Genomic DNA, 25,957 nt, shown 5'->3' with positions numbered 1-25,957 from the left:
GGGCAGCCTGGGCCAGGCTCTGGCACCTCCCACCAAAGAAGTTTCTGCTCATGTTCACATGGAGCCTCCTGTGTTTCAGTCTGTGCCCGTTGCCCCTCACCCTGGCGTTGGGCACCACTGAACAGAGTCTGGTCCATCCTCTGACACCCACCCTGAGATATTGATCCCATTCATCACATCCCTCTCAGCTTCTCTTCTCCAGCTCAACAGCCCCAGCTCTCTCAGTCTCCTCATCACAAAGATGCTCCAGACCCCTCAGCATCTTTGTGTCCCTCCCTGGACTCCCTCCAGTGATTCCTTGTCCTTCTTCAACTGGGGAGCCCAGAACTGGACCCACAACTGCAGATGGGGCCTCCTCAGGGCAGAGCAGAGGGGGAGGAACAACCTCCCTCCACCTGCTGCTCACACTCTTCCTCATGTACCCCAGGTCCCATTGGCCTCTTGGCCACAGGGCACATTGTTGGCTCACGGTCACCCTGTTGTCCCCGAGAACTCCCAGGTCCTTCTCTGCAGAGCTGCTTTCCAGCAGCTCAACCCCAATCTGTGCTGGTGCCTGGGGTTGTTCCTCCAGTGGGGTGCGGGCATTTTCAGAACCTCCTGATGGACCACCAGTTTTGATTCTCATTTATATTCTCCAGATCTTTTATTTCTTTGTTTTTAATTCAAATACGCCTGGTGCTTCAAAATAAGGAGCAAGACTTGCTGGCTGTTGAGGAGCTGAACAGCACTGCCCACTTTGCCTCACCCCACAGATCCCTTTCCCTCTGCTCTTTGTTGTTCCTGCTCAGCCCTTCCATCAAAGCAGCAGCTGTGATGAAGGTGTTGGAGCAACTCTTGCGGTATTTTCACCACTGATGAAAGACGTTGGCTGATCTGACACATCAACACCACTAGAACTGGTAAAGGTGACTGTGATCTTGAATCAGTGTCTATTTTGCGTATCCTAAGAATTTGAAAACAGGAGTAAGCCGCAATCTTGCGGTTAAAATAAAGGTACCACGAACAAAGGCTGGCTCTGCTCTCATCTTTCTCACCAGTGTCTTACAAGAGCACGTGTCCCTGCAGCTTGGCTCCTTTGCCTTCAGCTCCAATACCCCACTTGCCTTCCGAATGTGCTGGCACCGAGACATTAGCTGACACTGCAGAGCTCCGCGAAATCCCCTACGCGGAAGTATTTAAGATGTTTTACACCAAAGTAAAATCCATCCATTCTGCTCTTCACAGACACGGCACGTTAACCGGACAGCGTTGTCAAGGGAGGAAGTGAAGTGTAATGTCACAGGCTGTAAGAGAGATGGCAAACTTCTGGGAAATAAATCTTCCTTAGCAACATGAACTGGGGCAGGAAGCAGCACAGCTGCCAAATGCGTAAGAAGAATAGGATTTCTTTTTTTTTTTTTGTATATTAAACCAACGCTAAATCAAAGGCTAATTCAAACCAGTTTCCAAAGATTTATGGAAATTGGTCAAGTTTCTTTGATCAATTTGTTTAAAGGAATTTAATTTATTGTTATATCTACTAGGTCAGTGAACTCCTCCATAATTTAAGATACTGAAGAAAGGATTAAGGGCAGCTATTGCCAAGACAGGTCTAGTGCGATAACTGTAATTCCAGCACACGCTGGCTGCAAGCACACTGCCCTTAAGGAAACAAACAAAGCGTTCAAGGTCTTTTTTGGGAAGTCATAAGCAACAAACGGCCAAACAACATGGATAGTTGTCCACCACTGCACTGAAGCAAATTGCCTGTAAAAGCCTTTAACCTACCAGAAGAAGCATTTAGAGTTGGATGCTTTCGGGAACTTCTCTTCTGGGAAGAGGAGAATATATCTCCAAGTAATGGAGAAAAGTGGGAAAATGTCCTTGGTGACTGAAGTAAGTTTCTATTAGCCTGGGCTCTGTGGCTATGCTGTAAATATACTCTGACTCCTAACAGAGACCAGTGGCACCGGTTTCAAGTGGTTTCATTCTTTGCTGAGCGGCACACGGAAAATAAGGACTGCTGGTTCCTCAGATGTGCTCCTGTTGGTGGTTGACCTGCCACCCACGCTTTGAAAATCTGTACAGAAAGATATTTTAAAGTCTGGAGGAGACTAAGGGGAGAGCTCATCATGGTCTGCAGCTTCCTCACAAGGGGAGGAAGAGGAGTAGGAGCCAATCTCAAGTCTTTGGCGACCAATGACAGAATCCCAGGGAATGGTAGAAGATGTGCCAGGGAGGGTCAGTTGGACATGAGGAAAAGGTTCTTCACCCAGAGGTGCTGGACACTGAACAGGCTCCCAGGGAGGTGTCACGGCCCCATCCTGACAGTGTTCAAGAAGAGACTGGACAACGTCCTCAGACACATGGGGTGACCTGTGGGGTGTCCTGTGCAGGGACAGGAGCTGGACTCCATGATCCTGGTGGGTTCCTTCCAACTCAGGACATTCTGTGATTCTATGAGTCTATATTTTAAAGCCTGAAGTGAATCTACTAACACTACAGCAACATCCTATCATGGATCGCCTCATAACAACCAGATGTATGCGGGCAGATGCCAGGACACCCACAAACCAAAGGTATCATGAAGCAGCAGGATCCAGTGGTTAGTAAACAAGATTTATGCTGAAGAAGCTCAGAGGGTTGCGTTCCTAAGTAGGCATCTCACAGAGACAGTCCCTCCTGTTTAATGCAAAGGATAACATTTAGTATACGACATAACAGGTTCTCGTTTGAAGGCAGTGCCAAACTAGATCAGCACGTTGGCCTCTCTCGTCCACTACTCCATCTCAGGAAACAGCCTTTACAGAAAGAGATGAGAAACCATCAAACAGATAGTCAACAAAGTGCCTTTCATACGGCAAACTTCCCCTTTAGTCCCCTGAATCCTCATCATTTTAAAATTCACCCTGGCTGAGTAGCTACAGAGCTTCCATGAGGCTGCCCATTTAAAATAAAAACCAATGGTAATAAAACTTGCAAAGCAATTAGTTCAGACTAGATCTGATAATGGAAAAAAACCGTAAACCACTATAATGAACTTATTATATTTTATGCAGTATTTGAATTTAAAATGCTTCAATGCTCTATCTAATGAAGATGATAATACTTTGTGTTTTATACTAACTATACAGAGTAGAACTAACTGAACTGTAAAGCAGTAATGGTGATTGATCAGCCTGAAAAATTAAAGCTAGACTCAGAAGTAGTAAGTATTCTTTTCTAGCAACAGCCAAGTATTAAAAAAACCCCATGACTAAGGATCACATTTTCTTAACTAACGGATGTCAGTCCAACCCTGCGTGTGCCATTAGCCAGGTGTTAATTTGCGGATCAGGAGATGTTTTTGCTCACATGCTATAATAATCAGTTCCATTCACGCTCGCATGACACTTGTCACTAAGAATCTCAAAACGCTTTGCAAACATTAATTAAGTCCCTGTATCCCCTCTGTGGCGGATAGAAGCTCTGTTTTACAGAAGCAGAGGGAGCTGAAGGGGGAAACAGTTGGAAAGGGAGTTCCGATTTGTTTCCCCATTCTGGATTACACACAATGTGTGTACCAGGCGCAAGGCGGAGTTTATGACAGGCAGACTTTTGTTACAAACAGCCGCGGGGCTGTGTCTGGCTGTTCCCACTAATACAGCATCACTTTGCTTCTAGCTCAGATTTGGGCAAGCTGTGCATTTTATGAAAGGCAGGGGACCTGGATTGAGGTTCCCAACGACACAGCACGTTGTGGTGGCACCTGGTGCTTTGCATACGTCCTGTAAGGGGGACAGGACGCTGTCTGTCCCCAAGTGTGGTTCTTACACCTTCTCCTACCTCCTGGAACCCCATCACAACAGCTACTTGATGGTACCAAGGAAGAACTGTTGATGCTGGGGTATTTCCCAAGCAATATGATGCAGGAAAACATATTTTAAATACCACTGCAACAAAAAGACTCCAGCCTTCTATAGCAGTTGAAACAGAACAAGGATACCTCGCTGTGTTCGCATCTGGAATAGTCAACAGCACACAAAGTGCTAGACAGCAGGTTTTCTATAAATACAACCAGGGAAGTGACATTAAATGAGCTCCAAGATATATGATCCTCCTTTAAACCATGCATACAAAACACATGCAGTGGTGTGACGAGAATAATACGAGTAGGTCCCTCTTTTCCCATCACTGTGAGAGCTTCAGGAGTGGTTCTGGTCAGGTCAGCGGACCCCAGAATTAAAACAAAACCCAAAAAACCATTCTGATCAGAATATATATCATCCAGCACAAAATCCTGATCATCTTTATCATCTTCAGTTTACTGGCCTTCTTCAGAAGAGTGAGGGTTACATGCTGAGATAAGCCTGCTCCTAAGCTCAGCAGGGGAGTACAATATAGAGCTAAACAGATTTTAATTTGGATTTTTGACTTGTTTTTTGCATTGTCATATTGGAAAATATCAAAATTTCTTTTATAATGTATGTATGGAATAATTCAATTTTAGTAAAATCATAAATCAGGCCATGTTAGGAATTGGGAGCAGAAAACAGGAGGTCAATTAAAAATGCACAAAGCACCTTCTAAAAATAACTTTCTAATCAACTGGTCCTATCTTAAAATGTGCAAAACCAAAGCTGTCTCCTCCATAGAACACATTGTGCACCTAAAGTTGTTTCTATTTTCAAGGAAAGCATTATCTGCAATTAGTAAATTGTATGGATAATTCTTAGATTACATAGGTTTTCAGAATTTTAGATGCAGAAGACCTCAATTTTGAGCGCCTTGTTTTTACATACAGATGGAGTAACAGACATGGAGTTTCCAACCAACCTTTCTTTATTCAGATTTCAATTTGCTTCTAAGCTTATAAAGCAAAAAAGCCCACCTCTGCTGTTAAAAAAGAGGCTGCAGTCCTGGGAAGAAAGGCAGCACTGTCCTGGGGTTGGCCACCAGTGTCTTCATTTTCTTAGCATTTCAGCAAACATGCACGTAAATACCATTTTAAATTAAAATTATTCCAATACAATCTAATCAAGTTTAAATATCTTGCTGATTTCAACAACTTTTTATGATGTTAATGCAAAAATCTGCTGGTTTTATCTTCCACCATGGAGCTTAACTACGTGAGGGGAGATCAGGGGAGACTTTTGTGTTGCCGAGTCGCCCTCCAAGAATCAAACTTGCGTGGCTGTTTGGAAAATGAACAAAGTGCAAATCATTCAAGAAAGAACCAACCCCAGGAGTGAAAGCTCTAGACCTCCTAGGCTTTTTTTTTGCTTAATAGCTGTAGCAAATCTAATCCCAAATGGTGGCAACTGAGCCATGGTTACAGTAAATTCTAAACCTGGGTCAGTGTTTCAGGACAGTCACCCTCTCCAGGTGGCTCTTCCTTACCTCTGTACCTCCTTGTTCTTCCACATGGAGGCAGACTGAGCCTTTGGCACGCGTTCAATGGAATTCACCAGTTCTTCCATGAGAAGCCTGAAAAGATACCATAACTAAATGAGCATTGCAGCCTTTCACACAGGACAGAGCTTTGTCCCAAGTATTTCCAAAATATCACACCAACTGAGCGTTTCAAACTCAAGCAAGTCCAATTCTGTCTGCCTGGTTGCGACAGCAGAGGATCTGGCCCACTGGGTTATGGGTTATTTGGGAAATGGCACGACAAGAGGAGCTCCCAAATCTCTTCCCTGCTGCACAAAATGATTTCTTCCTTACCCACTGCTTGTCATTTGCAATGAGGCAAAATACACCAAGAAACCTCATTAGCTGCTGTCTGTTTATCACTTAGAGAAGACAAGTACATTGTCCAAGTGAACTCTCCTCATCTGCACAGGCACAATACAGCATCTGAGACAGAAAAATATTTCAGGCATCAAAAATCGGCACTGCAGATTTCACTGTCCAAAACTGAATATCTGTAATTGTACGAATGCTTCCCCTCCAAGGTAGGAATTCACATTTAACTGCAGGAGAAGAGCATCTGGAATAACCTGGGGTGGGGAGAACCACACCAGTATATTCTCCAACACAACTATGCTTGTTATCTTCAGCCACGGGCCAGCACTACCCCACATGTCTACCCCTAGTTCGTATTTATACAATTCCTTTCACCTATAAGGGCCTTTGGTTTCTGTTTGTTTTTACACAATGGGAGAAATACTTTGGAGAGGAAAGTTTGCATAGGACTTTTAACAGACAAAGATTCCTGCCCTAAAGTGCTTACAGAGTAGTCCAGATACCACGGCCTAATCTGGTTTTAATTATTGAACGCGGCAGCTGCTCTGCACGGGAGATGCACACAGCACAAGCACAGCTACGAACCTGCAGCCTTTGGTATTGACCCATCTAGTCAACAGAAACTTTGTAAGAAAAGATTGCTCAATTTGATGACCAAGTATTAAGTTTTTTACCGCACTGTCAGGTCTCCCACTTCCCACTTCAGTAGAATTTGTGCTGTTTTTCTTAGCGATTCTCTTTGGAGTTCAGATCTTATGTATCTCAACTGTCATTTGAGATGAAGCCAGATTAAATTCCCTTCCATGGTGTAACAGAGAGTATGATGATAAGAATATCAAACGCTGAAAAACTACAAGGCAATAATCCTAAAAGTAATTTATTGTTGAAAAGATTGGTGATTCCTCTTTTGCTTAAGGGGAGCAGCGAGGAGTAGGTGAGATCTTTGATCCATGATTTCTGAAGGTTTGAAGTTCACGATATGGTAATTGCTGCTCAAGGTGTCTCAGTCCATGCAGGATCTGTTACCCCACATCTATTGCTTGGACGCAACACAAAGCACCTGCTGTAAATGCTGAAGACGGAGGGTTCCAGAGGTTGGCAAACATGGAGTTAACACATTTGCAGCACTAAGGACTTGGCTGGCATTCAGGTACTGCCTAAGAGCCTCTTCGGAACATTAGCCACCACTCCTCTCCCCATATTGTCCTTTACACCTTTTCCTTAGCAGTGATGAAAGAGGAGAAGAGAATATTAAGGGGCTTTTTACCTGCCAATTTGGACAGTGGGCTCGGTGGCGTACACTGTGCCAGCGAATCCTGTGTACTCTGTGATATAGGGCAACGCCATCATGCAGTGATAGTTGGAGATCAAGATCACGTCTACTGTGGAGAGGTCAAGCAGCTCAGTCTGAAAACAGAGGAAAGAGATAAGCAACGTGTAACCCTTTCATGCAGTTTAAGCAATGGCAGAAAAACTTCTGTTCTTATTTTGAAGTTTATATTGCGGGAATATTACTGGTTTATAAAAAAATGCAGGGGGTGAGGCATGTCTCAGCTGTGGCAAAGCTTAATGTTGCCTTTAAATTAACAAGATTGATTTTAAAAGCTCCCTAAAATTATTCCCGTCTCAGATCTGAAAAGGAAACCATGTCCCGGGTTTGTCTGTCTTTCATGTAATGAAATTGCTGCCATTAAGCGATGCATGAGGATCACACTTTTATCAAAGAACTGGTACGTGTGCTTCCTTCGGGAGAAACATTTTGCCCATACATCAAAACTTCTGCAGTGGTGATTAGCAGGACATCTCATATTTTGATGTGGTACATGGTACTGAACCCCAGGAGAATGAGAGAGATGAATGTAGATTGCATTCACATGCCTAAAATAATTCTCATATTTTCCCAAACTAAATGCTTGGCACCCTTATCATTCACATTTTCTACAGCAGAAGATCAAACTAACTTGTAGGATACAACAAAACAGGCGGGTGGGTCCAATTTGTTTTGATGTGATGGTTAAGACAGCAGTTCAGAGAGTGAAAGAAGATTTCACACATTGTTAAAGGAATTTTAATTAGAAATATTTACTGGTAATGCTATAACACAAACGGTGTCAAGTCAGAAATTTACAAGATATACGACCTCTAACTCAGTTATTATAGAGCAGCTAATGGAATTCAACACTCATCAAGCACGTATTATCTGATTACAAGGCCTGGTCCAGCAATTTGAATAAAAAAGGCAAGGAAGTAGGTCACTCGGTTTTTCAGAGGGCTGACACAGTGCTCTGGTGACAAGCTGCTTAACTCACAGCGAAGTGTCCATGGTTTTAGTCCATGATCACAGCTAATGCTGAGGCACGATCTCCAAGCTGAGCACAGGAGGTGAAACACCATCCTCAGATTCCTGACCGGCCTCCCTTTTATCTTCCTAAGCTTTCGAGGCAGAAACATCCTCACTCCACGTATCAAAGAGGCTGCTCACGCCTGCTCTGACCAAGCTGGCCCTTCATGCCTTGGTTTTTGGCCATGTCCAGAATCAAATTGAGCTGAATCCCAGCCCAACGAGCCATCAGGACAGAGACTCCCGTTTTCCAAGCTTAAGCATCCTACGTCTCAGCACCCTAGAAGCATTTACTAATATGATGCAAAGGGTGTCAAAATCAAAACAGAGCAAAATCTTCCCTGGGACTTGCGGCAATCTCACTCAGAGTGCCTAAGAACTGAAGAGGTTTAAAAATGTTTCCTGAAGGTGAAGTGAGAGAGACCAGAAGGTTGCCAAGCAAAGAGGGCTGCACTCCGACACGTGGGAGCGCACTCTGCTGCTCAGACAGCCTTTTAGCACCTTGTGGCTTCTGGATCACATTCAGAATTCGGCTTTCTTTGGCAATGGTGTTCCTGGAAGTGATACTGTGATTCTCCAACTGTTTTTGCAGACAAGTTACTTCAAAAGAAGTGGCACGGAAGGAGACAAAGATGACGACAAAGCCTCTTTCACACAAGCTCCTTTTTATACTGCCAAACACCACAACATTTCTACTCTGCTGGTGCAGTGACATCTGAACCATCCTCCACACTGGGAGCCCATGAAGCTCAAGATGTGAGCTGTGCACCACCAGCGAATCATAGAATCATTTTGGTTGGAAAAGACCCTCAAGATCATCGAGTCCGACCATTACCCCACCCCTGGCACTGCCCCATGTCCCTGAGAACCTCCTGTCCGTCTGTCCAACCCTCCAGGGATGGTGACTCCAGCACTGCCCTGGGCAGCCTGTTCCAATGCCCCACAGCCCTTTGGGGAAGAAATTGTTCCCCACATCCAACCTCAACCTCCCCTGGCGCAACTTGAGGCCGTTTCCTCTGCTCCTGGCGCTTGTTCCTGGGGAGCAGAGCCCGACCCCCCCTGGCTCCAAGCTCCTTTCAGGCAGTTCAGAGATCAGAAGGTCTCCCCTCAGCTCCTGTTCTCCAGCTGAACCCCCCAGGTCCCTCAGCTGCTCCCATCACACTTGTGCTCCAGCTCCTCACCAGCTCCGTTCCCTTCTCTCAACTTGCTCCAGCACCTCAAGGTCTGTTCCGAGCCCTTGCAGAGAAGATTTGGCATCTGTTGGGAACTTTGGGAAATGAAACGTTTGAGAGGCCATTTGTAAAGTTCCTACCATGACGACATGGTTGGTGTCTTCTAGTTGTCACATGGACTGCTAGAAAACAGAGGTAGGTTCAGTGACAACACTAGTACCATGAAGCAGCAACTCCTCGTCATATTTAGAGCTACACATGTGGGTGTTTTCCAGGCCAAAAGAGCAACCAGACAGCCCAGCTGAAGCACCCTAAACCCCATCATCATCATCATCCCTGTGCATGGCCTCAACTCCAAACGGAATCCAGAAAGTTAATTCCATTCTTCCCAAGATCTGGGACATAATGGTATTTTCCAGGCATATAGGTGCTTCCCATATCCCTCTGTTCCACAGGACACTAACCAGAAAGCATCCAAGAACCCAGAATTATTAGGGTGTCGGTTGTGCGGGTTTTTTGTGATTGGATTATATCCATTCCTGTTGGGGAAAGCGAGCAATTGCACACAGATATGTTGATATGTTACCAAAACTGGTACCAGAGCTGCCAACTTGCTTTGAAGAATCAAGATGACAAGAGGCAGAAGCTGCAAGAGGTGAGTTTCATGGGACCTACAGACAGAAACCCAGAAAGCTGAAAACCACCTTTCAGAAGTGTTTCGTAATTCCTGTCAACAAGGTCAAGTAGAAAGGAAAAAAACCTTCCCTGCCCACAAGCAATCATCTCGGTCTTTGAATGACAGAGAAAACATCCCCAAAATGAAACCAAAGGGCTGATGTTATCACAGTCCAAACACGGCTGAGGAATGAGGATGCTGTTCCCTGACTATTCCCCACCATTTACCCGCACCACTCTCTGCTCAGTTTTTTACTTCTTTAGCTCTCCTCCATACATCGTTAATCTGACCAGCCAGGTGAGCCCAGTTAATTAAAACATTTTCAATAGCTCATCTTTCTTTTTTATTTGTAAACACAGGTATTCTTGGAAAAAAAATCAAAACAACTTGAGAAGCAGTTACTCGCTGTTAAGTCAGTGGATATGAGGGTACAATTCTTCCCTCAAAGAGGCACTCAATTTCACCTCAATTTGGTGCTGGCACATCTGACCGCAGTCTAGTGGAATCCAATGGGGCTTAACCACACGGTTGGATCCCAGGGGGGATCCGGTGGCCAGGTCAACATCTGTGCTTAGAGACAAGCAGCTTTCCTTGTCTTCATTCACTGCCCTTATCTAGATCAGCACATGTATCCTGTCATAACTGAGTCCAGCTCAGTCACATTGTCTTCGGAAAGCCCAGAAAATGGGACAGTTAAACCTTATTTTTTGTGAGATATCGAGGTGGTCAAGGAGACCTTCCAGATCTCCCACAACCACTGCTGAAAAGAGCCATTTCCATCCGTTTTCCAGTGTCATAGATACCAGAGGCACCTTAAAAACACACAGGCATTAGCAGTATTATTTACTGAGTAGTAATAAATTAACGTGAATCTGATAATAATTACTTAGTAAGTTTCTTCCACATGACTGGAGTCTGATTTTTCACTAATAATAACGAATTAACTCACCTCTGGTAAACAGAACTCAGGCACAGAGTCTACAAACACGTGGCCAGAGCACTCCTTCAGTTCCTGTGAGAAAAGTACATCAACAGAGAAGACAAAACCACAACACAATGTTACTCCAATATAGCAGATTTTGCACTTTGAAAGCCTTTTCTCTATCGCAGGTAATTTCCAGCCTGTTACTACATTATTTTTATGCTCTTTCTAGATACAATTTGCTGTAAGGAGATCTGCTGAAATTGCTTTTATATGAGATGAGGCTGCTTGGTACTTCAAGGCATCAGATCCTTGTCTGGAGGTAGGAAATGAGAGAGACCCTGGCTGGTTTGCTGGGGCCATGAAGCAGATGTTGTCCAATGAAGCTGCTTTTTCTCTGCTTTTCCAGCTGCAGGTGTATTGGCTGGGAATCGTGTAGCAATACAAGTCGACTTTGTCTATCAGAATCAGAAATATGAACTGAAAAGTGGGTCATGAAGACCACGTTCTTGGAACTGCTGCTCCCCTGACCTGGAAGGCGTGCACGGCACCTTTACGGTGTTCTGGCTGTCTTACAAGTTTGGAATTTGGTTTTGATTCCAAATAACATCAGACCTTTTCTGTCTTATTAGAAGCAGAATACAATTTTTAGCTTTTGTCTCAGAGCATTTGATGAAACATCTTTTGGGGATCTAAGCTCCACGTGGTGATTCTTGTTAGATTTATCTCTACTGGATCTCTAGTCCTCTATTTTCTCCTTTTTTCAAGGCTGACATCAGAAACCTTTGTCACATGAAAAGTCACATTCTTCAGGATTATGTATGGAACAAAAACGTAGCCAAGTCTAGTCCTAACACACCTCCCAGGCTACCGAACACCCACTCTGCCTTCTGTCGTGGACGCTTCTCTTGTTCGTCCCAAAGCAAGCGGTCTCAGCCAGCTTCAGACCGACAGAACTAAAGACTGAATCCAATTCTTAATAATTACAGTGCACCTGCCAACTAATAACAAATGAGCAATTACATCTAGTGGCAGAAGTCTCCTAACCTCATCTCAAGGGAGTTCAAAATGATTAAAACTAGATCGCAGCAAATTTCAATGCCTCTCCAGGACTTCAGTTTTATAACTGTCATCCAGAGAGTGCTGTAACAGGAATGTCCACGCGACATGATAAAACACCCCCCTTTGACTCCTTCTCTTGCCTTTTTCCAGCATGGGTCAAAGAATTTACCATTCCAAGCAGTTACAATGGTCAAGGTGAAGGTAAGAGATGCTGTCTTTGAATTTTTAACACCTGATTTCCATTGATGCTGTGCGAGCTTGAAAAATTCATCCCGTACCAGCAGTATCACAGAAATGTAAATACTTTAAGTATAAAAATATACTGACAGCCTGGCTGTTCTTTGCACTGAACGGAGCCCAAACTCTGAAACCAAGGCTTGGGGTTCTCGGGAAACAAATCCCAGGGAATTCAAAGCGGGTAACACCGTTCCTGCCACCGAGCCTCTGTCGCTCTGCGATCGCATGTGCTCTGAATAGAGCTGTTACTATTTTACTAACAGAAATGCTGCCTGCACAGTTTCTTTTGTCTCCAATGAGAAGAAAAACCAGGTCTTTAATCTGTGATCTTCAGCTCCCTCGTCTGCAAAAATCAGATCAATCCATTTTGTCCACCTCAAAGTCCCCTACAAAAGCAACTATTATTACAGTTTTCCTTTAATGTTCACATAGTCAGGGAACAGTCTATTAAAACAGTATTTTCTCTACTGATACCTATCACCGCTCACATTTGAAACCTATCTGCCTATTTTACTAACATCTGATGTATTTTTGTGTTCATTGTTCCCCTATGGCAGATCAAGCTGGATGCTGCAGTCTCTAGTTTTGGTTGAAGCCCCAGATAAATTCTGCCTACAAAACTAAGGCAATGAAAAGAGGGGGAAAAAAGACAAATTCTGTGTCTCTTATGTAGCTGAGTAAGTCCCATGTCTTAGAATTAGGAAGCTGGAGATAATGCCCTCCCTGCTATGTCCAGCAGCAGCACACAAGTTGATTTCAGAGGCCAAAGACACGCTTTTCCTCTGTACCAGACCTCCCATGGGCAAACCATTCGCTTTCTCGTAGCTCTCTTGCCTAAAAACTGGTATAACACCAACCTCATTTATAAGCACGTTATGAAGCTTTGGTGCTGGAAAAGCGAGACTGTCGAACAAAAGGCACTTTAAGAAGGCAAAGCGCTATTATTTATGGAGCTCCATGAAATAAGAAAATATTCATCCTGACGATTTCTGCATTTTAAGAGGACTTTTTAAAAAGCTGGGCGACCTCTGAAGACTGAAAGCCTCAGAGTTGCTCCCAGCGTTTTGTTTCGAAACATTCTGCTCTACAAGGACATCATGGCTGGTAAGGGTACACACAGAAACCTTTGCGATGAGTCAGCAGCGAAGTCTCGTTCCTGCAGTGCAAGCTCCTAACCTGGCAGGTAGCTTTTTGCATGGCAAGAAAATTCTAACTATCAGCACAGTACCTTGTCCAGAAATGTGCTTCCATCTTTCAAAACCCAACCAGGAAGTTTGGACAGCCTGGGGCTGCAGAAAGAGAGACAAAAATTATTGCAATATTAATTACATCATTATCAGTTGCTAAGCAAAGCCCTCCTATTTGGTGTCACAAAGGAAGAGAACACCATTTCTGTCCCAGGGAACTAACAATCTCAATAAAACAGACAGACAGTTTCACTGTGTTTAAGTGTTCACTGAAATGACTTTTACAAATCATGATTATGACATTTATAAGTAAAAAGAATAAAAGGATGATGCATGCAGGGAGTTTGATTTCAGTCATTTACAGTGAGAATTTCAAACAGGCTCAGTGCTGCTTATGTTGCCCTGTGGTGAAACTGGTTGTGTAAAGGGTAGGGTTAGGACAGCAACAAACTATACCTGAAATAATACAAAAGCACCGTAAAACCATTCTGGGACAGAAGATGACAGACAAATATTCCCATTAGTGATGGCAGGGACAGACCGATGCTCTGAACTAAGACATTTATAGACACAGAGGCTGTGATTTTATATCCACATAAACCATGGTTTCATGCTGAGATCTCACCCTGAAGACCCACACCAGCATTCACCTGTGCTGGAAGGACAAAGGGGCAAGGAGGTTTTGCTCTGAAGTGCGTGTTTTAAGCTGGTACATCTGGTACCAACCTCAGCAGGGTCCCTTTTCAAAAATGGTTTCAAATGGTAATAAATAAATGCTAATAAAGGTAGACATTGTAATCCTGAGTTTATAGTAGTAATTGCCGCAGCATTTCTTGCTACCATAACGGAGAGACTTATCCATACTTCAAAGTGATATCTGATTTTTGTTTGAGCATACACCTTAGCTCTAAAACCACTGTCTGCCCAGATTCAAGCATATCTACAGAAATCCAAAATTGAGGAAACAAGAACGGAATCCACCTGGAACCAAGCCCTGCAACAACCTCAGGTTTGGAGACAGGATCTGAGAACCAAGTTGCAATGAAATTTGCAAGTGTGCACTAAGCTCTACAGCCAACATGCTTATACACTCTAAGGGCTCTCAAATTTAAGATCTTGAAAACAGGAGGTGATTCAAGAGCTCAGAAGAATGTTGTGTTCAGACTAACATCCGTAGAAAAGAACAAATCCTAACTCGCACTGCAGAAAGTCACAAGGGAGGAAAAAAGGGAAATCTAAGACTCAAGGAGTGAAGACAGAAGGTAAGAGGTGAGAGCAGAAGGATCTGTCATCGAGAAGCTATGCCAGAGAAGTGCAGTCCCCTATTGAGGATACAGAGTAAGTCTGAAGAAGTCTGATTGCAGAAGAGACGAGGTGCTTACATGTACTCCCCACTAACACATTCAAAGGCACAATTTAAGAGCAGTATTATACTTTGGAGGCTGCAGGGGCTGAGTGGAATTGGTGCAGAGAGCCTAGAAGAGCTTTGGAAAAAACAGGGGAAAAGCAAGAATAAACCACTCTGATATGCAACAACTTTGACAGCTAAGGAGGAGAGGACAGAAACCTTGGCTGGAAGGGACATGTAGAGGTCTGCAGTTCAGTGTCTCAAAGCCAGCACTAGACCAGGTCACCCGCGGCTCTGTCTGCTTGTGTTTTGCAAACCCCTGGAACAGGAGATTCGAGAGCTTCTCTGGGGATGGGTGAAAATGCTAAAAAACCTGCAGCAATGAGAGACTAATGTCCAACCTGAGCCTCTCAAGAGATAATTTGTGGCCACTAGCTCCCTAGAGTCTTGTATCTGGGCAGGAACAACCCCAGGTTCCAGTATAGATTGTGGAACAACCTGTTAGAGAGCAGTGCAGGGGAAAGGGACCTGGAGGTCCTGGGGACAGCAGGGTGACCATGAGCCAGCACTGGGCCCTTGTGGCCAGGAAAGCCAATGGGACCTGGGGTGGGTTAGAAGGGGGTGGTCAGTAGGTCAGAGAGGTTCTCCTGCCCCTCTGCTCTGCCCTGGGGAGACCACACCTGGAATCTTGTGTCCAGTTGTGGCCCCTCAGTTCCAGAAGGACAGGGAACTGCTGCAGAGAGTCCAGCGCAGCCACCAAGATGCTGAAGGGAGTGGAGCATCTCCCGTGTGAGGAAAGGCTGAGGGAGCTGGGGCTCTGGAGCTGGAGAAGAGGAGACTGAGGGGGGACTCATTCATGGGGATCAATATGGAAAGGGGGAGTGTCAGGAGGATGGAGCCAGGCTCTTCTTGGTGACAACCAGTGATAGGACAAGGGGCAATGGGTACAAACTGGAACACAGGAGGTTCCACTTAAATATGAGAAGAAACTTCTTCCCAGTGAGGGTGGCAGAGCCTGGCCCAGGCTGCCCAGGGAGGTTGTGGAGTCTCCTTCTCTGCAGACATTCAAACCCACCTGGACACCTTCCTGTGGAACCTCAGCTGGGTGTTCCTGCTCCATGGGGGGGTTGCACTGGATGAGCTTTCCAGGTCCCTTCCCATCCCTGAAATTCTGGGATTCTGTGACAGTGCCTGCCACCACCAAGGAAAGTTTGGCTCTGCTGCCTCTAACTTCCTTTCCAGCAGATGCAGGTGGCTGTTGCTCCTCATTCAGCCTCCTCTCTGCCAGACTGAACAAGCCCAGCTCCCTCACGAAGCTGTGCCATTGTGGGTTCTGGACCCTGATCACTGCTGGTGGCCCCTGGACACCCTCTCCAGTTCCTCAGCATCCCTCTGCAACTGGGAATCCACACCTGGATCCATTTGCGGTTTCCTCAGCACGAGGTAGAGCAGAATAAACTTCCCTTGATATGCTTGCCCCACTCACTCTAATTTAGCCTAGTATGCAGTCTGCTTTGTTCATGATTAAAGAGCACTATTGACTTGTACTAAACCTGGCATCCGATGAAGAACATACAGTCTTGTCAAGGGAGGCAAAATTAGCAGATAGGTCTTGTGTGGGGGTGGAAATGGAATAAGCAACACAGGGCAGAAAGGACTCTTTACCTTGAAGGCAAGAAGTAACACAGTTCTTGCCGACATGGTTTTGACATTGTAATAGAGTGATTGATTAATCCAAAATAGCTAGAACTGTCCCATAAATAATGTGAGCAAGTGTGTCATGGCTAGACAGGAAAGGTTAAGAGCTTCCCACATGTTCGTTTTACCGTTTTGCATTTGACTTTGGTGCAGGGGAGAAAATTCCAGTTGACAAACCTCCTTTAAAGTACGTGAACTGGCATAAAGTGTTTGGCAACTGCAAGTACTTTGCACCTGCTCCACGGGCTGGTGAGAACAAGGACTGCCATTTCCAGGACAAGGTGGAATCTAAATAACGTTTGATGGACCTTTTTTTTGAGAAGAGCAAAGAACTCAAAAAAAATCTCCAGTCCCTTTAATGATACAAACACTACAGCACTTCCCTCTCCTACAAATTAAAGCACAGGCTCTCAAAATGTTTGCTCAAGGAGGGTCCCACGCCAGGTACAACACGGGATTTAGCTGCATAGCAAAGCTCCTCTGTAACTTCACACATCTATGCTCCACACAGGTAAAAATTAGGGCAGAGAACATACTGAGACTTGCAGAACCCAAGCAGTTTATGGATCATACTTTGGGGATCTTAGGTTTAAAGACAGCAGAAAGGAGCACAGCTGGTTGACATTTCACATGGGTCGAGAAGAACATAGAGCTGGTAATAACCTAAGATCTGACAGACCTTATGTTCAAATTCTTGCACTGCTACATGCTTCCTGCAAGACCTTAGTCAGTCCTTTGTGTAGTCTCTCGCCTGCAAACTGATGATAATATCCACTCTTCATCACCTGGTGGTGTTATGCTGATAGAACACATTTGAATTTCAGAGCTATTTAGACATCATGGTAATAGAGACCTGAGATATAATGGTAAAACTATGAAAACTATGGAGAGATAAGGACTTTTTAGTGGCAGCGACATTCCTCCTCAAGTTTCTAACTCATTTCCACAACTCCCTGCAGGACATCCGTTTTGTAGAGTGCTGAAGAGATCAATTACTCGCCCAAGTCCATGTGCTTAGGACAATCCTTGCTGCAAGGGGTGTTCAATCACCTTACCGACAAGATTGATTGGATTTAAATCCAACTGTTTGCTCCGATTCCACTGGGCCATCCGGGGTCAAATCCGACATCCTTTCTTATTGAGTTTGAGTCATTTCAGCGCAGACCTTCTGGAGGTGCTGGGGGAATTCCAGGTTGTGACCTGCAATTTGGCCGTTCATTCCCAGGGTCTGCTATCAGCACACAAAGCTGCCATATCCCCCGGGAGCGCTGATGCCTGCAGTTCTAAAGAACCTCTTAAGCCTTTGTTCAATCACCTAATTTTGCTTCTTGTTCCTCTCTCAATTTCCTTTTTCTTTGGGGGCTGGGAGAAGGGGAATGCGAGGCAATTCTGTCTGTACCCAGATTTCCCAGATTTTCTGGATCCTTTCAAAATCTACTACTGCCCCTAAATATTGTAGTTAGCAATTGCATTTTGTAATGGGACACAATTCGAACATCACACCGATCCTTCTTAAGGCATCTGTTGCCTACTGTACAGCAAATCTTGAACTCCCTGTTCTTGCAGAACAATGCCTACATTGTCTATTCCTTTCCTCTCCAAAAAAAATAACAAATCATAGGAAGTGCTGGACAAATGGCTTTAACCTCATCAGGTCCCTTAGGAAACTCCCTTTCCCAATCGTATTCTCCCCCTAACCAAGAATGTTCCTCACTTGCTTCCCTGTGGATCAAAGTTACTAAATGGCTTTTGTGAAAACCCCTCCTGCCTCCCATCACCAAGAGTTACTCATTCCCACCTTTCCAACTTCTCACTTTTGTAATTTGTTCCATTTATGCAAGACATCAGTCACCCTAACTGAATATCCAAATTCACCTAAAAACCTGGGAAGATGCAGCTGCAGTTAAGGCTCGGAAGGGGCAGTCTTGCTCTCAGGATTCTCTTCTAGACCCTACTTTTGTTTTACTGCCGTTCCACTCCCGTGCTCAGCTGTACTGCCCTTTTATTTATTTAATTTTTAAAAGGGAACAATTATGCCATCAAGTCAACTAACGAGGACTTTTAAGTGCTATTTTTCTTTGCATTAGTCTGCGCTCTGAAGAAAAGCCTGAGAAGACGGTGGTTAAACAGTACTTGCTGGGCTCTGTGCACTCCATCTCAGTTACCCATTTATCTCATCTTGCATGAAGAAGCCAGAAAGATGACAGATATGTGACCTCACTTGTGCTGAGCAGTCGCAGCAATACTTTACTGAAGCTTAGAATAAATTATCTAGAAAAACCAATCAATAAATCCATAAAATGTCTTCCGTCTACTGAGCCAAAGGACGTTATTTTGATAAAGAGAATTTTTAAGTGAACAAAGTCTATTTATGATATCAGATGATGCTGTTCACTTGTACTCACCCCCTCCCTGCTTCCAATACACCGTTTCACGCAGAGCACTCCAACTGCAACCCAAGAAGACACAGACTAAGTGCTTACAGGCCGCAGAACATACCTCTGAACCAGCGGCAATGGGAGGAAATTGAGGGTAGACGTCATATCCAGCCCACAATCCAACATGATGGTGGTGGATTTGAACTTGAGTACGTTGCATGGTAAGGTTGGATGTCCTGACAGGCAGTACTGAAAGAGAATATGAGGGTGAGTTACTCGTGACCTTGACCAACAGCATGAAGCCTGCCTGAAAATTGCTTTTTGCTCTTATTTTTAAACACAGTTTCATACATACCAGAACAAACTCTGATTTCCTATGGATACCAGTTCTTTGAGGAGAAACTTCTTTACTTTGAGGGTGCCAGAGCCTGGCCCAGGCTGCCCAGAGCAGGTGTGGAGTCTCCTTCTCTGAGACATTCAAACCCGCCTGGACCCACCTGTGTGATCTGCTCTGGTGACCCTGCGTGAGCAGCTGGGTTGGACTGGGGGATCTCCAGAGGTCCCTTCAACCCCAACCAGCCTGGGATTCTGTCTCACATCCGTGTGTGTTCATGGAGATTTCCCCATGTCAGGATGACATAGCTCCTCTCTCTGATTTAGGACACATGCAGAATCTCTATTTTCTGACAACCACCCGTGTTTGTGAAAATCCCAGAAAAATCAGTGTCTTTGAAACCCAGTCCTAGCAGCAAAACTTGGCTGAAATTGGCTAGCAAATTTGAAATCTACTTGGGGTGGAAATGGAAGGAGAGAATCTCTGCAGGAACACAAGAAACCTGCCTAAATGACCAAACAAGGCGCAGCCCACACATGCTGTGGCTGCTTGGCACAGATGAGAGAGCTGCACACCTGCACTAGAGCAGCTCTGGGGCACGTTCTCACCTGCTTTTTGTCTCGCAAAACATAAACAGGAAATACAAGGAAGGGACAACCACACCTGAATGGAACGGTTTGTGTACCGAGAAATCCCAAATGCTTTGCAAGCTTAATGAGGCAGCGAGCAGGTTATGTCCAGGGGCTCTTCAGCATCATTGAGATGCAGCCACCTCTTGTATGGAGAGCAGGGAAACATTTAACAAGGCACTGGAGCAGCTGAAGCATTGAATAAGAAGAGAATAAAAACATCAGCTTTAAAATTTAGGATTAGAAACATAAATGTCTGAATAGAGCATGGGCGTCTCCACATGAGAGTTTCTCTGATGAGGGATTCATGGTCCCTCAGGGATTGCAAGAATAGATTTTGCATCTTGAATACAAGTTTTTGAGTCTCCGAAGCCTGGGCATCTGGCAGCACAGCAACGCTCAGGTGGTCAAACTTTAGCTTTTAAATGTGAGTTTGGGTCAGTTAAGACGAAAAATATCAATTGGTTGGCCATGCACAGCACTAAAACCAGACTCAGTCATTTTCTAAGGAATCTATACCTTATGTTCGCTTTCTATACTTCACAGTAAAGAGTGGAAAGAAGGCAGATTAATCATTTAATTTCCTATCTCTGCTCACAATATGTTAACACAGGACTGCAAGTGGCTGGATAAACAACTCCCAAGGAGACTGTTTACATCCATTCATCAAAAACCCTGTTTAAATTATATTTAAATATTAAAAAGTTGCTAAAAGCCCCAAATATTCAATTAAAAATATCACAAAGACTTTTGTTTCAAATTCGCAGAGCCTTCATTTCTAAGGAGCAACACTACATTTTGCCTGCTGTTAGCAAAGTCTAAAAAGAAGGTGAAAAACCAAGCTGGTGAAGAAGTGAGTACACAGTAAGGAATTAAGTTGTTCTATTCGCAAGTATAAAATATACACGTGAAATGAAGTTCTCACCAGACCAGAACTTTGACAACTAAAGCTATAAATCTGAGGAAACAGAAAGAAATGAAGGGGGAAAAAGAAATCTAAACTATCTTTGTAGCTTTTAAACTATCCACAATTTAAAAGGCAATGAAATATCACAGCTTTTATCAGTAAAACACTTTCTTGGGGTTTTTTTTTGTAAAAATCATGAATAGGATCATGACCCTGACAACTACGAGCTAACTGGAAAATCTGCTTTTTTTCTTCTTTAAAAGCAACTAAAATAATCTATATCTGTGGCTGTCATGCTGTGGTAATGGATTCCTGAGAGTCAATGGACTCTTTCTACCAGATTCAAGATAAGCAACTGGGGAGGAAAAGAGGAGGAAAAGAGGAGGAAAAGAGGAGGAAAAGAGGAGGAAAAGAGGAGGAAAAGAGGAGGAAAAGAGGAGGAAAAGAGGAGGAAAAGAGGAGGAAAAGAGGAGGAAAAGAGGAGGAAAAGAGGAGGAAAAGAGGAGGAAAAGAGGAGGAAAAGAGGAGGAAAAGAGGAGGAAAAGAGGAGGAAAAGAGGAGGAAAAGAGGAGGAAAAGAGGAGGAAAAGAGGAGGAAAAGAGGAGGAAAAGAGGAGGAAAAGAGGAGGAAAAGAGGAGGAAAAGAGGAGGAAAAGAGGAGGAAAAGAGGAGGAAAAGAGGAGGAAAAGAGGAGGAAAAGAGGAGGAAAAGAGGAGGAAAAGAGGATTAATAAATGTTATATAGCTATTTGCACAGGTGACATTTCTGAGCCTGTACAATTTTAGATTCGGAATCCAGGAATCTGAATGTCTGCACTACATATATCTCTAGACACACTATAAAAGTGATAATTTCCACCCTATTTGTACTTGTTACTGTTCAAAACAGATCCAGAGATCCCAGTCACTAATATTCCTGAGTGGACTAAAATGCAAGCCATTTTTGCTCTAAGATTTGTCTGCTTCCACTTGTTTTTGTTTATTTAGGGCTGAAGGCCAGTGCAGGTAACAGGTGCCTCATCTCCCCATTAAAAAACAGCATGTAAAAAAGTTAAAAATTCTACAAAAGACACAAATATGCCTCAGCTCACAACTTTCTTGGCAGGCTTTGTAAATGGGATGAAAGTTTGACAGAGTGGGGCAGGAAGACAAGGGGCTAATTCCGGATCTGAAGCCCTTTGCAGAGCCAGGTTCTCAGTGGATATCTGGCTCGCACCGAGGGCTCGGCAGCCCCGCGCGTCTTGGGTGATCTCATGGATGGCAACGTGACAGAGAAAAGAGATGATGTCTCACGCTAGCGACTCCAAAACATTCCACATTTCGCAGGTTAAAGCCAGTGCTTTGAATTCCAATCAAAGCCAACAAATACTGCAGTGCCTCCTTCTAGTATTAATATCACATGCTGGCTTAAAATCAAGGGGGAAATTAGGAACTGGATTTGCCTGGACCAAAGCATGTTCACATTTGTGGAGTCTGACATTTTCACTGGATTCAGATTCAGGTCTGGAGGCTGTTACCTCTATCTTGTTCTTCCAAATTTGACCCAAATAAAGAGGATGAAATATCATCCAACTCCTCCCCCTACGACCCCAAGACTCAGACACACCTTCAGAAAAATATAAGATGAAGAATCTGGTTTCATGATGCCCAGTCCCCAAATCTATACACAGGTCTAAATATGTTACAACACAGATTTCAGACAGTTTGTATCCCTCCCCTTTCCCTACCCTTATACCAGACTAGACATAAGAAATCTGCGTTTCATCTACGGTTTTCATTCAAAGATTTCTCAGTTCGCTTTTCCCCCCCTGCATTTCATCAGCCTCCACAATCACGTCCAGAAGTGCTGAGCCTTGCACAGTTTGTCCCGCTGGTTCTAGTCATCCACGCACAGAGATTTAATCTCATACATAAGATTATGCAGGATCAAGCTCTTCGGGCACCTGCCTACCAACTGAATTTCACACAGTTACACCACGGATAGTGAGTTATCGGAGGTCTCAAAAAAAGCCCAGAATCCAAGTTTGCTTCTACAAAGCTTCCTGAAAACAAACTGCTCAGTCTCGAAACGGAGAGACAATCCTATGTTTAACAACGCTGTAACTTCAGGTTAAACTAATCAAACGTTCTGCTCAGGTATTTTGAAAGCTGCTTTGGTTTTCATCTCCAGGCAAAGAATGTGAAACAAGAAAATTCTTCCTGGAAAATAAAGTAGCAGCTAAACTCAAGGTCTATGGGAAACTTAAATAGTTGAAAACAGAGATCTAGAGAGGAGATCAATAACACGGGTAATGTATTTTCTCATAACCTTCCCTTCATAAGATTGCAATATCAGAACCAAGTTATTTGTCAGCAGCAGAGTGCACCCCCAGCAAAGTATTCCAGCCTGATTTTCTCGTTAGTAATTATGTGCGTTAACATCACCCTGCCGATGGAAAACGATTTTATTACGATCCAGGAGGATTTATTAAGATTCCTACAGCAATCCGGACACAGCCACACGTGCGGGGGATCCGCTCCACAGAGGTATTTCAAGGGTGGGAGGGTGTTTCAAGGGAGGAAGGCAGAGAAACGCACACATCCCCCCGCCTCCTCCCGAATCCCGCCCCCGGCAGCCCCTAGCCCGCCGGTGGGGTGGGCAGAAGGCCGGAGAGGAGCCACCCGCTCGGGCTTGGGCGCCCTCTCAGCCCTCGGTGCTTAACCCCGCACCCGCCGCGGCCTCTCCCGCCTCCCTCCCCTCAACCGCCGCTTCCCCGCCGACCGCTTAACGGCCACTCCCTCAGGGCCGCCCCCCTCGGTGCCTCAGTTTCCCCTCACGCCTGCGGGTGAGGCTGAAGCTGCCGCGGCTCAGGGGCGATCGCAAGAGAACCCCCACCTCCACTTCCTCACAACACCCCCAACCCCATACACTCACCAGCTTCATGCTTCACCCGGTTCTATTTACTGGGACAATCCTGCCCCCACCTTCCTGCCCGCCCGCCCGCCCACCTCAGGGCATCATGGGAGTTGCAGTCCCGCCGTCCCCCTCCGCCCAGGATGAAGTCATGGCCGAGCCCGCCCCTCCCTCCCGAGGCATGGCGGGAGTTGTAGTCCGCCCCGCGCTTCGCCCCGCGCTCTATTGGCGTGCGGCGCCGCTAGGCATGCTGGGAGTTGTAGTCCCGGCGCGGCCGCTCGCCCCGTCACCCTGGGGAAGGGGAACTACAAGTCCCAGGGTCTCACAGCTGCAGCAGGTGGGAGCTTGGATGTTGATATCAACATGGCGCTTGTCAGACAGACAAAGACAGTCAGTCTGGTGTGATTGAGCCAAAAAAAAAAAAAAGAAAGAGGGAGAGAGCGGGGAGGAGGGAGCGGCAGGAGGAGAGCGAGCCGAGGAGGGGGGCTCGGCGGCCGAGGGATTTCCTCCCCCCTATTGTTCTCCTCCCTCTGCGTCCCCGTTAATCTCCCCTCACGCTGGGGCGGGGGCGGGCGGGGGGACCCCCCCAGTCCTGCTGTTCCATGGTGAGGTGGAGGCGCCGCCAGCACCCAGAGGTGAGTGGGGAGGAAGCCGGGGGGGGAGGGAGAGCGGCGCTTGTGAGGGGAGGGGGCGGGCGGGTGGGTGGGCTGGAGGGAGGAGGGGGTGCGGCGGGAAGGGGGGACCCCCCTGAGCCGGCACCGCGGCTGCCTGAGGGGAGTTGAGCCGCGGCGGAGAGCGGGTTTCCTCGCCTCGCAGCGCGGGATGTGCGTGAGGGGAAAGCCGGGGCGGGGGGCGGCCGGGGGCGGGCAGGGGCAGCCCCTCAGCCCGGCCAGAGTTCGAGCCGCGGCTGCGGGTTATTCTGGGCGGCCCGGAGCGGGGGAGGAGGAAAAGTGTCCTCGGGTTGCTGCTGCGGGGGTCTGCGGGAGGGCAGGGCAGCCTTCGGGCTTTAAGGAAGAGCCTTCCATCGTTGTTCCTGCCGTTTATTTATTTAGCCTTTTTATTTTTTTCACCCGTCTCCTGGGTGCGGGGGTGACGGACTAGTGGTGGCGGAGTCCCCTCAACCTGGGTGGGTGCTTATTTTTATTGATTTGCTTTCTTTTTTTTGTGGTGTTTCGGGTTTGTTCGCTGCTGAGTTTGGTGCTGGGGGGCGGGGGGGGTCCCCCTGCTCCGTGTCCCTGGGACCCCGGGCGGGGAGAAACTGCCCCGACCCGGCGGTGGTTTGGCCGGGGGAGGCTCGGACCCCGCGGGGATGGAGCCCGGTGCTCTCTGAGGATCGAACCCGCTTTACCGGGGAGCTCTGCCCTGACTGTGGGGCTGCGGGGCCGCCCTGGGGGCTCTTTTTTAGGGGAGTCCCGGTGCTTTGTGCCTGTGGAAAGGGGGAAACGGGGTGAGCCCAACCCCGCTGGATCCCGGGGCTGGGAAGCGGCGCGATGAGGAGGGTGAGAGCTGTTGCAGCTCCCGGGGCTTTGAGGGAGGGTTTTCGGCGAAGGGAAAGGCGTGAATGCGAAGGGTGTCTTGTTGCTGGAGAGTTTTAACATGGGAACGGGTGGGGGAGGAGGAGGACCCGGAGGGAAGTCATTCCCAAAATGTGCGAGGAAAGCTTGGGTGGGGTGTCATAGGCTTGTTTATTTTGTACTTCTTGGGAAGAGATGGGGAGGGGGTATAAATGTTTTTATACCCGTGCCGGCGATCATCTCTTTTTTTTTTGGAAGAACAGCGTGTTTGACCCCAGGACCGGTTGGAGGAAGTGGCAGGGAATGTCGCTGAACCGTTTTCCTTTGATTCGGGGTTAAAACAAAACAAGAAGCGACTGGTTTGGGGTGAAAAATACACATGCGAGACAAACCCAGCTGAGTTCCTCAACCTCGGTTTTGCATGATGGGCTGGTTTTTTTTTTTTTCAGTTTTAAGAGTGTTTCTTGGTATGTTTGCACAGCACTTCTCCGGAAAGCATTTTTTTCTTTGCGATAGGTCTGAAAAAGCTTTGGTCATGTGTGCTGTTTTTCCCAGTCCTTTCGTGTTAGGGACAAAAAAATACCTTTTGGGGGAAGGGGGGGAGAAGGAAGAGGAAATGAAGATTGTATGTTTGCTGTTTTGTCTGTGGAGTCGGGTATATCTCAATTTATTCTCCTACTGAAGTAACGCTGGGAGTATAGATAAGTGGCTTTTAAGTACAAGATGTACTGAAGCTGGGAAGGTTTAAACTTTGTAGGGAGGAAAGCGTTAAAGCCATGGCCAGGACACACGTTTGAGAGCAGTGTCGGAACAGATGTGACAGACGCCAGCTACGTGCCCCTGCTTCAAACTAACGGGGATGGGAGAGAAAAAGAAAAAAACCTTACAATTTGCATGAATGGTACCACGTACAATATATTGGATTGGAGAGAGGGATTGTGCTTTGCAGTCGATT

The 25,957-nt window shown here is 45.9% G+C and overlaps 2 protein-coding genes across 20 annotated transcripts in view; one reads left to right on the top strand and one right to left on the bottom strand.

Moving 5' to 3' along the window:
- The window catches only part of INTS9 (integrator complex subunit 9), a 72,753-nt gene extending 49,173 nt beyond the window's left edge, over window positions 1-23,580 (bottom strand). Inside the window, exons 1-6 of the mRNA XM_065835687.2 lie at window positions 23,510-23,580; window positions 18,849-18,976; window positions 13,345-13,405; window positions 10,845-10,907; window positions 6,974-7,113; window positions 5,359-5,445 (exon numbers count right to left, since the gene is read on the bottom strand). Of these exons, the coding sequence (XP_065691759.1) occupies window positions 5,359-5,445; window positions 6,974-7,113; window positions 10,845-10,907; window positions 13,345-13,405; window positions 18,849-18,976; window positions 23,510-23,518 (488 nt within the window). The 5' untranslated portion in view covers window positions 23,519-23,580. The remainder of the gene's footprint in view (window positions 1-5,358; window positions 5,446-6,973; window positions 7,114-10,844; window positions 10,908-13,344; window positions 13,406-18,848; window positions 18,977-23,509) is intronic.
- Window positions 23,581-23,839: 259 nt separating this feature from the next.
- The window catches only part of HMBOX1 (homeobox containing 1), a 135,660-nt gene continuing 133,542 nt past the window's right edge, over window positions 23,840-25,957 (top strand). For 14 of the 19 annotated variants that reach the window (XM_071807157.1, XM_071807163.1, XM_065834045.2 and 11 more), the window contains exon 1: window positions 23,840-24,123. The gene's annotated coding sequence lies outside the window, so the exon portion shown is untranslated. Of the gene's footprint in view, window positions 24,124-24,223; window positions 24,313-24,589; window positions 24,615-25,957 lie in introns of those variants that run through there. The other 5 variants (XM_065834042.2, XM_065834043.2, XM_065834041.2 and 2 more) reach the window with 3 other exon arrangements.

Source organism: Patagioenas fasciata, chromosome 3 (assembly GCF_037038585.1).
Source record: "Patagioenas fasciata isolate bPatFas1 chromosome 3, bPatFas1.hap1, whole genome shotgun sequence".
Classification (NCBI taxonomy): Eukaryota; Metazoa; Chordata; class Aves; order Columbiformes; family Columbidae; genus Patagioenas; species Patagioenas fasciata.
Note: the sequence above shows the minus strand (reverse complement) of the source record. Positions and strands in the feature narration are given on the sequence as shown.